This window comes from Dryas octopetala, chromosome 1 (assembly GCF_963921425.1).
Source record: "Dryas octopetala chromosome 1, drDryOcto1.1, whole genome shotgun sequence".
In the NCBI taxonomy this organism is placed as follows: Eukaryota; Viridiplantae; Streptophyta; class Magnoliopsida; order Rosales; family Rosaceae; genus Dryas; species Dryas octopetala.
This window is the reverse complement of record NC_141366.1, coordinates 21,354,567-21,366,626: the sequence shown is the minus strand read 5'-3', so window position 1 is coordinate 21,366,626 and position 12,060 is coordinate 21,354,567. Positions and strand designations below refer to the sequence as shown.

Genomic DNA, 12,060 nt, shown 5'->3' with positions numbered 1-12,060 from the left:
GTCAAGCTCCTCCTCTCCGAGGGATACAAGGTTCATGGCACTGTTATCTTAGAGACCCATGTAATCTTTTCTTATCTCTCTTTTTCTCTGCATACCCACCTCAGTTTTTTTACCAAAAAAACATTTGAATTTCGGCAAATTCATTCATCTTTTTTTATGTTCCGTGTTACTCAATTCATTTCCATTCAAAACGTGTTTTAGGTGATGAGAAGAATGACAATTTGAAGAAATTGGAAAACGCTTCTGAGAATTTACAACTATTCAAGACTGACTTGTTGGAAAACGCTTCTAAGTGCAGTTTAGTTAAGCCCGTTTGGTATCTAAAATTGGATTCAAGTACCTTCAATTTAGAAGGGGATGACACGTTTTCATACAACTGTTGTCTATGACATTCTTCTCGTATAACTTTTCACATATGACTATCAATTAAGAATTTGAAGGGGATAGATGTGTTGCATACTTGCACACAGCAATGTTGTTGTAAAAGAGACTAATTGAAGAGAAAATGATCTATAGTATATATCTTTCATTCCACTAAGTATACAATTTACCTCATAAAAGAAGTCTACATTACAGAAAGGATTGTTTATCCTATACATACAGTTACCTTACTCTCTTTTCCTATATATATATATGATTCCGATGATGAAGGAAATGTCCACTGCTATAGCTGGTTGTTGTGTAGATGTTATTGTTTCTCTAGTGTGTTGTCGTAGTCGTAGCTTCCTCCCATTGTCTATGTGAAGAGGAAGCAGCATGATCCATAGAGACTGCCACCAGAGCATTTGTTTCTAGTTGATCCTTGTTGGGTTTGAGTTTGATTAATAGAGCTAGGGAAAATTTGTCTTCTCGTTCCTAGTTAGTTTGGGTATATGGGGGGGTGTATGGGTTTTGTTGGTGGTCTGGGTTTTTCTTTTGGTGTTAGGGTTGGGGAAATGGGTGTTGGTGTTAGGGTTTCGTATGTTGCTGGTGTTGTTGGGGTTTTGGTTTGTGGGGTTAGTCATGGTGTTGTGTTGTTGTAGGTTTGAGGAGGGCTCGCTATATTAGTTCCTTTCATCCTGATCTTGGTTGGAATATACATCTCTGATCATCAACAGGATGCCTTCCATGCAGAGAGGACCGGTAGGTTTTCCTCTGCCTCCTGTGAGAATGAAGTAGATAACACAATAGGTCAGCTTGGACATCCATATATCAGAGATTGTCATATATTTTAATATAATGTACTCAAAAGATGAGGAGAGTAAAAAAAAAAAAAAAGAGTGAATATTTTGGTGCAAGAATAAAAATGTCAGGGTGGAAGGAATTAGTTATTGGACAAGAGTAAATCAAATCAAAGTAGGGATATTGGTCGACCCTTTAATTTACTTCTTTCTCCTCCATCATCATTTCTTGGAAAAAAAATCAAAATGGACTGAAAAGTGAAAACCAACCAAGAAAGATGTTACACAGGCAAACAAAAACCTCACCTTTGGAAGGACAATCCTGCCCAAAGATCCAACATCAATGCTCTTCAACTCCTTCTTCAGCAACACTCTTTGTTTCTGTCCAACATGGGAAAAAAATTAAGAAACATATACAGAATTATAGTGTAAATTAAGAAAATCATATAACCATGCAAATTGAGATTTGAGACAAACCCACCTTGTTATCCGGAGTGCAGAACGTGTAGAGGTCCTTGTTGGGGTTCTGCGTATCAGAACCAACACCAGAAGGCAGAAGACATGGCTGCAATAACCCTTGTATCCTCCTCCCCCTGAGTTGAAGCAGAGCCACTAGAAGGCGAATAAGCCCCAGCTGAAGCAGTATTGGTTCGGATCACCATATGACTCATCCTTCCGCTTGAATCTGATCTTCGGAGGCCACCAAAGTTGGTGGCTGTGGACAGCAAGGCACGCCAATTACGGGCATGTTGAGGAGAGGAGGATATGTGGTGGGATAAGGAGGGTATGCGTATACTGGTGCCAGGTGCTGACCCGGATAATAATAGTACTGAGATTCTGAAGTAGAAGGAGCTGAAGGGAAGCTCACAGGACAATGTGAGTTGGGAAGGGGGGGTGGGGGTGGGTTAGGTCTTAGGCAGTTAAAGCGTTTATTATAAATAATATTGCTTAAGTTAGGTAATGTTAGGAATGTGAGTAAATGATTGTGATAATGTTTGGAATGTGAGTAAAAGAGGGGCATCAACCCTTGATGAACTCAGTGAAATTTGTGTTTTCATCTTCGCCTTGATTCGAAACACTTCATGGTTTGATGCCATGTCTTGTTTGTTTGTCATCTGTTCAACCCCAAAGCACGAATCGAAGCCACCTTTGATTCCATCCTGCATCAAATAAATTTCTTCATTAAAATGCTTGCCCCTTGGTATTTTAATTAGTCCACATGGAAAAAGATGACCTTGAAAATATTTAAGAGAGGAAATAAATAACTATAGGAAAATGAAAGAATACCATATTTTCCATCAGACATTATAGAAAGAAAATTACACTTAGGAGATTAAGAATTTAGGGAAAAGAGCTTTTGCCGTCTTTATTACACTATCAGCATTAAATATCATCTAAGGAAGGAAAAAAATTTCATGGAGATGGGAAAAGGCATTTGCCATTTCCTAGATATGCTTGCTATGATATTTTTAATATAACATATATGAATATATGTGCTACATTTGTGTGTGTGAATATATATATATATATATATATATATTTGCCTGTGTCAGTATGCATATACATATATATAATTAATCTTTAAACTAATCTTTAGGAACCAAACACTAAGAAGATTAAGAGTGAAATAAGAGACAAGCAGGACCTTTTTCTCACAGAATAATTTTGATACTAGATAAAGGATTAAAACTATGCAATTCTGCTAGGAGAAAAGAGTATATATGGCTATAGAAGCACAGAGGAGTGATATCATGTGCCGCTGTTCACTTCACTATCTATTTGTAAGTTGATTGCTTTAAAAGCAATCTAAGAAGCCATGGTCAATGAAGAACAAGGGCACACAGCTGACTGAAAACAGAATCTATAGATAATAATTTGTGCATATAAGGAAATCCAACAACACATAAGACAAGCTGGAGATCTTGATGTAGCGTGTTTGGATTTTGTATAAACTGGAGTCATTTATACAAATCCAAACACGCTACATGCTGGAGACAGAAATTGTGTATATATCATAATAACAAAGCTAGATTAACAAATCAACCTGATTTTCTCATTACTAACAAGCATGATATTTGAATAGGAAAAACAATTAATCTCATCAGATGATAGTCATACGATGCAGACACATAAGACAAGCTGGAGATCTTGATGTAGCGTGTTTGGATTTTGTATAAACTGGAGTCATTTATACAAAATCCAAACACGCTACATGCTGAACAAAGAAATTGTGTATATATCATAATAACAAAGCTAGATTAACAAATCAACCTGATTTTCTCATCACTAACAAGCATGATATTTGAATAGGAAAAACAATTAATCTCATCAGATGATAGCCATATGATGCAGTATTGGTGCCTAGTACTTACAGAGTTGGCCACAGAATCACTATTGCATGTATGCAGATTGACTAGGAAATTTTGCCATGGCAACAAATATCTTTTATATTCATCACCACAGTGAAAACTTCAACTACTTCAAGGATCTTTTAGGAAGAAATGAAAAGAAGATTTAATAGCAATAACAGTGAAGAAATGTTTTGAGTACTGAATTGTGATGAGACCCTGGGAAAAGTTCGCTTTATATAGAGGTGACAAAGAGCGTTTCGGCAAAGCTGCATGCAACCAAGCACGCCTAGGTGATTACACCTACCCCCGACGGTTATACAGATGTCAAACATGGAGAAAAATGCTCGATCTGTTAAGAGCTTTTTCTCTACAAAGCTGCATGCAACCAAGTACGCCTAGGTGATTACACCAACCCCCAATGGTTATACAGATTTTAATCATGGAGAAAAATGCTCAATCTGTTAAGAGATTTTTCTCTACACGACAAATTGAGAAAGTATAGCTATCTTTTATGTCCATTGCTTTAATTTATTTCATTTTGAAATTTGAAATTTTGCGTAAGAAGATGCACATGCACAACACTTATCCTACTTTCAGAAGTGAGGTTTAATTCCTTTCATAGAGGGTAATAAAGAAGGAAAACACAACATCATCCTTCATGTTGTATGGAAATATTCAAATTTTTTTATACGAAATTGGAATTGTCGAGACTTATGTTCTTTCATAAAGGTTTATTATTCAGTATCTTTACAATCTTGTTGTAACTTGTAAGTTACAGAAAAAATAGTCAATGACGCAGAGTAAATGAGAAGGTTCAGTATTATAGCAGAAAAAGGGTTGATGTAGAGAAAAAATTATCTTTGGTTAGGGCTGTTTGAGTAGTATAATTGTTATCGGACAAAAAACTTTTAAGAGACAAAATGATCAGACAAGCATTAAAAAGAACTAGACAATGATAAATAACAATGTTGTTAAAAAAAGTAGTTAAAGAAGAAGAAGAAAAGAAAGATGAGCATATAGACGCTCTAAGTATTGATCTTCAAATCTGAATTTTTATTTCTATTCACTTATTAAAGATGCAAAATGAAGTCATCTGAGCTTAGATAATTCTGTGTAATCTATCAAATCTTGTCTCAGTTTAAAATACCCAACTGATCAAGCTACATAACTTAAAACTGTCCTAAGACTAAGAGAAGAGGGACGAAGCAAGGTTACATGAACAATCCACTCTGCATCCCAAATAACAACCTTTAGTATCTGTCCAACACCCTGAATAACTTGGTCATGCAACACACTTGTTTTCATACAAAGAAATCAAATACCGTACAATACCACAAAGAAGTACAAACATCCTGTTTTTAGTTATAACAATGAGTAAATTTTCACAAATCAGGACTTGCAATGACTTTGGTGAGTGATGCTAATTGGGTACAAGGGTACATTTTGTCGGTGTTAGGTATTGAATTCAAGCGCTACTCAATGTTCAACTATAAGCCTATAAAATCTTCAAAAGACAAAGATGTGGACCAACATGGCTATTTAATAAAATATCCAAAGATAGCAGAATCTGAAACCCCAGCAGGGCAAAAGGAGGCTTATATTTAGAGATTAAAGTTCATTACAAGACTACCTATTAGTTTTCCTCCTGCAAGTAGATTTAAAATAGTTCTATCACATTCACTGAACAAATAATGATAACCCAACCAGGACAAGGTATAAACCTATCACTAATTCTCTAGTATGTCTAGATAGGAAATGTAGAACAAAATGTTCTTGAAATAAAAAATTAAAGAAAAAATGGCTGTGTTCAGGGGAAAAAAGTGATGGGTTTTTTAGGATTCTGAAGCAGAATTGGTCTGTTCTTATACTACCTTCAGTAATGCAACATTAACAAGGATACTTGTTTGTCAATTTAGATGGCCAATGCCCTATTGAACTGAATGTCACCATGATTTTCCAACACTCAAAGTGATACAAGATGATTACTCTATGAATTTGGGCAATAGCAATTTTCAAATGAGGCTTAATTTTATAGTTTCTGCTACTTTCCTAAAGCAAACAGATTTCGACCATGAGGTTTTCAATACAGGTTTGATACGTAACAACATTGTTAATCAGATAAAGACCCGAAAACCCATCAAGGGTTACAATATGAACTTGTCCTTGACATATTTGCACATATGTCCACCATGAGAAAAACAATACTGATGAAAATGGTGAAGATGGTCATCATGTCCACTTCTGTAACTAACCTCGCAAGCAGACACAATCGAACTCAGAAAAGTTGCACAGAGAATATGCTCCATCTCAGTTGGCATTTTGCTTGACTGAAACCGTCGAGGCTGGTGCAACCGGACAACAACGCACCCTTTACAAGTCAAAACATGATTTTTCCAGTTCAGCCCCGATGTACAACTCAGATCACTTTGTCAACATAGTTTAGATGGTTTTTACTGCTGTCAAACGTGTCGGCCCGGCCCGCATAAGTTTGCTAATTGTACTTTGATGCTGTTCTTTTTCCAGCCCATATACCTAAGACTTAGGCCTTGCACGGCTCACGGCTCACGGCTCACGGCTCATTCATACTCATGTCTTATTTGTGCCGTATCTTAAACATGCCAGTCCATAGTCTATTTTTTTTAGTAAAAAATCTAATCTTATGATATTTTTTTATAATTAAATATAAACATTTTTTTTCTTGAAAAATTGATTTTCTTTATTGAAAAGTTCCTTAAAAATAAAAAATGTTAAACGAGCCGTACATAATTATGGCTAATTTTGTACTCATGCTTGTGTTGTTCCTTGATGGGCTAAAAACTTCGTCCCAGCCTATTTACTCGTGACATGCTATGCCATATCTATTTTAATCGTGTCGTGCCTATGTTGTGCTAGTGTCGGCTCGCCCCTAATTGATTACACTAACATTTTTTTTTCAAATACATATATTTTAGGGAGGAGAGAATCGAATTTGACACATCTTTCAATATTGAGAAGTTAAATACCACTAAACCAATAGTTAGTAGTGCAATAAATATTCCTCATTGTGGTTTGCATTATGGCTTCTTAAAATTGTCGAGTCTAGTACAATCGGAACAACGCACCCTCTTCAAGACGTGACACCATTTTGGTTGATTCATTAAATATACAATTTTTCTAGTCAAGTTTTCCGTGTATTAAAAAAAAGTTGTAAAGACTTAAATGGCTCATTCAATAGAAGAATTGAAGAAAAATATCAAGGAATTGGATTCCATAAACGAAAAACAATAGAAAAAGTATGATATTTTGAAACGAAAACAATTAATTAAGCTTGTCATCGCTTATATTTTCTTCCAAGCATTGATTTTCTTGCCCGTCTCTCAAAACCCTATCGCCATCTCCTGTCAGCACTAGTGGATTCCATATTATGCCTCTGATCGTGGTCGTCTTTGGCATCGCCTTTAAGAGAATCATGGGCACCATCTATTCACCTTATTTGAATGGAACTACGCAACCCACCGAGAATGTCTTCCCCAAGGCTTGTGAACCCAACCCACCATCACCCATTCCGAAACCTCCACTGACACTACCACAACTAGAGACTCGAGTCCATAACAACAATAACAAATAATTTATAATTTGCCTATATAAGGAAAATTAGATCTTATCTAACAAATTAGAATCTAAATTTCTATTAAGATTTACATGCAATAATGATATATATGTTTTTTGTTTAAGGGTTCAATTAATTAATGTGTGTACATACATAGGAGGATTTTAGTCATTGAGATACAATTATTGGACGGTTGTGGAAGCTCGTGATTTAGCTGAAGCACTATTTCTTGTATACAAAAAATATAAGGCTAGAGAAAGATGCAACGCACTCAATTGGAATACGAGATGTGGTGGAGAAGCACTTGAACATTGCATATCCCAACTACAATTATCCCCAAAGTAAGTTTATATCCGGCCCACAAATAATTAATTCACTAAATTAGATTTATGATATTAAAAATTTGGTCTTAATTGCAAACTAAAATAATTAAACTATATGAACCTGCGCTTTTTAAATTTTTGAACTACATAAAGTAAAGTGAACATTAACCTAAATCACATGGAAGAAAAGCTAAATATAATTTTCCTATTATATGTTGGTCTTTTATTTTTTTTATTATTGGCCATCGATCGATTGTTTCACCTAGGATTTAGGGTATAAAATAGGGCTGAGAAAATCTTCCGACAAACCGTCATCGACCAAAAACAAACCGAGTTGGCGGAACATCGAACCAACAGACGTCACCGACCGACATACCAACCCTTGTGAATGGCGGTGGCGGTGGCGGTTTGGAAATCCCATATCGTCGGCAAACCAATACCGATCCACCCTTCTTCTTCTTCTTCAACGTTGCAGCTGCAAGTCTGCAACGTTGTCGCTGCCGCCTTTGCCCAGCTACAAGTAGTCGCTGCCTCTGCCTAACTTCAACTCGTCGTTGCCTCTGCCCAACTGTAACGTTGCCGAAACTACCCAACTCTGGTGCTATGTTGCCAGTGATGTTGCAGGCGAGGGAGCCGGAGAAGAAGAAGAGAACAGAGCTAGCCACCACCATCGAAAAGCTGGAGAAGAAGATCGACAGAGGAAAGAGAAAGTGACCAACCACCACTGAGAAGCCGACCGACCACCACCTATACTGAAGCCGTCAGTAACTGAACTTGTCAGTATCGATGTCGGTGGCAAAGCTGGCCATATCGCTGGTGGTCGGTCTGTTGTCAGTTATGTCATTTCGATTTAGTAATCGAACCGATACCACCCCTAGTATAGAATGGCTTATGGAGGCTGCATAAAACCTAACATAAAGCAGACAAATCAGGTGGATGAGATTGTTGCAAAATTCATATGAGTACATTTTCTAGGGTTTAGAGGTGATTTTTTTTTAGGCCGATAAGATGGTGGAAGTTAAAGTCAGAGTTGTTGGTTACAATTAGACTGAATAAAGTTAAAATTTGTCCTACTAATTAGATAGATATATCCCATAATTTTTTTAGATATTAATTAGAGAATAAATATGAATTTATGTCTAATTAGAATTGTTAAATGAAGGACTACATTTAAAACTTACAAAGATATAAATTGTTAATCTAAAAACAATATGGTTGAAGTACAATATCCAAAAAAGCCCAAAAGAAAAACCCAAAACAAAGTTAGAGTTTTTGATACATTTTTTTTAGTACTTGAATAGTTAGAGTTTTTGATAAGTATTGTACTTATCAATTGTACCACTTTTATTGTATTCTACTTATTTGTTTGGGTTTTCCCAAAAGAAGCATTCATCAAGGCAAAGAGTTTGAAGTTACAAAAATTGGCAAAAAAAAAAAGGGACCTGTCAGACAACCGTACGACCACCCCAACCAGAAAAACTCTGGCTGAGAACCATCCTCTACAGCCACAGTGGTACTAGAGACCACAAAACCATTAATCACGCTCTGATAAGACGGTCATTCAAGAAAGGTAGCGGCTATTGTTCACATGTTGCCATATATGTACAACTCGAATATTAAATGAAATTTTGATGTGGGATACATATATGTCTTTCTTTCTCGATCTCTCTCTCTCTCTCTCTCTCTCACTTTCATGTTCTTCTTCTTCCTCAAGTCGATCTGGTAGTACATTCGTGCCAAGAGCTTTAGACCCTGAAACAAGTCCATTCTTGTGCATATAGCTTATAGATGCTTCTGATCAACTTTGGATTGAAAATTGTGGCCGTCCCTAACATTAATTCCTCTTGAGAAATAGTCCATATTCATCCCCCACAATCAAAATGAAGCGCATGAGCTTACTCTAGCTACCATCTGCATTCTTAAATTTTCTAATCATTGCTTCCTTGGATGGATTTAGTGCGAAGATTTATGAATCTACCAGTTTGGGTACATGAGTATTTTTTTTTTGGCCATGGGTACATGAGTATTAAAAATGATAAGATAGCTTAAAAATTTGAGAGAGACAAAAAGGTATCGAGAAAGTATCGGCGACACCGGTGGTAGGGTGATGGTGGCCAATTGAGAGAGATATGCCAAAAAGGTAGTTTTGGAATTTTGACGTAATTGTAGAATGTCAATGATCAAGCATTTGATCGCTCGACAGGAAATTCATACCTACATACAATTACTTAAAATAAGATTAAGTTGTTCAAATTTTTGAGATGTTGACTATTTTATGCATGTCTTTTCCAGTTTTTTTTTTTTTGGAAAAGGAGAATCCATTAAAAGGCCCAAAGAAGGGCAGAGGAAATACAATGAGAAAGGGTCCAAAAGGAGGCCCAGGCAAAACGAAACAAAATAGGTAAGGCTCATCATCCAAATCAGACAAGCCACCTGATAGAAACTGAAGACTTCCAGATCTGGAAACACTTTGATACTAAGACACTGCTCAGGTCGACTAGAGCTAGAATCTTCAGTCTCCATAGCAAATTAAGGTGGCGGAGGGCATGGTAAACCGTCACGAGATAACATAAAGACTAGGGAGGATGAAGGTTTTTTGACCTAGTATTCGGGGCACATCTTCCGCCGAGCAAGGGTGGCGATGCAGTCTGCAGCCAAATTCGAATTTCTGGGAGACCAGGACCACACTAAGGCGTTGAAGGAAGATGAGGCTTGCTTGATGGTACAACCTCAAATTTCCTCTCTTCATTCTCCCATAGATACAATTGATGAGATCTTGATTGTCGTATTCGAAAAATCACATATGAGTAATTGTTTTTTTGAGCAAGGATGACCGCTTCGAAGGCCGCCATAGCTTCCGATTCGAGAGCTGACGTAGTCAAACGAGATTTCGCGATTCCGTCAACAAGAGCACCGTGATGGTTCTAAGCCAAAACTCCAATGCTTGCCTCAGAGGTGGAAGAGTCCAAGCTTCGTCGAGGTTGATCTTGATGGTCCCAGGGAAGGGAGGAAATCAACGAAGACGATGATGCCTTTGGTCATAGAGAACCATATATAGGTAGGCATGGCTGGTGAGAGGTTTGATTTTGAAGGTCAGACAATTCCATTGCTGCAAGAAATTCAAGTGTAGCATTCTCCGCTGTTCGAGCAACAGAGACTAGAGACGGGGGAGAGTCCTTGTAAATGAAATTGCATCGCTCCTTCCAAATGTGCCAGCAAAGAAAGGCCATATGTGAGAGTAACCTATCTCGAGTTTCCTTTTGAGTACCTGCAAGAAAGGTTAGAGTAGAAAACCAGTGTGCAATATTTGTAAATTCTTGAAAGTTTATTCTGTATGTGATACTGCTACTGAACCATGTCCCCCTGGCCCAAGGGCAAAAGAATAAATAATGCTCAATGGTTTCCGGGACTTCACCACACACAACGCACAAAGGGGATTTAATGATCTTCATCTTGAAAAGGTTGTGAAAGACCGGTAGGGCATTATTAAGGCACTTCCAAAAGAATAGATGGACCTTTGGGAGAGTTTTAATAGCCCAGACCTTCTTCCAAACATTGGCCGGGATCAATTGTGAAAGAGAAGCCAATGGTCCTTGGTATAGACTGCATAGATTTAGAATGAATAGCATGGTACCCCGATTGTATAATATAATTACTATTAGTATTAGCATGCCAGATCAATCTATCCTCCAGCTTTTTCGGGCCCAACAAAATGGAACTAATAGCCTTCAAAGTAGGATTATCAATAACTGAAAATTTTGGGGCTAGGTTCCAAGTTTTTTTTCGACCAGTCAATAAGATCATTCACTCAATGAGGGGCTAAATGGGGATGGTCCTAAGTGATCCTACCCGAGGGGTGATTAGGAATCCACTTATCATTCCAAATATCAACACTCTGGCCATTTCTAATTTTTGACAAAGCACCTTCCACCAACAGGTCCTTACCAGTTAATAGGCTACTCCAGGCCCAAGAGGCTTTTGATCATTTCTTGGTAGATAGCAGATTACCATGGGGATAATATATGCTCTTAATGATGCGCGTACACCAAGAATTTGGATTCTGCACAAGCCTTCAACACTGTTTTGCCAAAAGGGTATCATTAAAATCCAACAAAAACTTGAAGCCCATCCTTCCATGGATTTTAGCAGAGCACAAAAACTGCCAGGATTTCTAAAGAATTTTATTCTCCTCATCAGTTTGCCCCCACCAAAATTTAGTGATTAGAGGGTCAATTTCCTCGCACAAACCTTTGGGGAAGCTGAAGCAATGCATAGGGTAATTAGGGATAGTGTATGCAACAACTTTAAAGAGCACTTCTCTACCTGCATTATTGAGAGATTTCTGCTTCCAGCCTGAAATTTTTCCTTTACAAAAGCCAACGACTTCTTCTTGGACCTACCCTAAATTGTTGGAAGGCCAAAGTATTTTCCAGGGTCATCCGTAGCTTCAAATGAGAGAATAGAGCAAATTTCATCCTTTGTGATCTTCAAAGGAGGATTTGGAGAAAAAAATAAGTTGGATTTCTAGAAATTAGATCACTATCTACCCAGAGGCACCGCTATAGATATCAAGGACACTTCTCAAGTGTGTACAATTTTCTACAGACGCTTTTAAGAACAGTAGCGAGTCATTCGCA

At 37.4% G+C, this 12,060-nt stretch overlaps 1 protein-coding gene across 1 annotated transcript in view; it reads left to right on the top strand.

Annotated features, from left to right (window-relative positions):
- The first annotated feature begins 10,487 nt into the window (after nucleotides 1–10,487).
- LOC147299085 (cinnamoyl-CoA reductase 1-like) overlaps nucleotides 10,488–12,060 on the top strand; it is a 4,585-nt gene continuing 3,012 nt past the window's right edge. Inside the window, exon 1 of the mRNA XM_086229373.1 lies at nucleotides 10,488–10,515. Coding sequence (XP_086085499.1) covers nucleotides 10,488–10,515 — 28 coding nt within the window. The remainder of the gene's footprint in view (nucleotides 10,516–12,060) is intronic.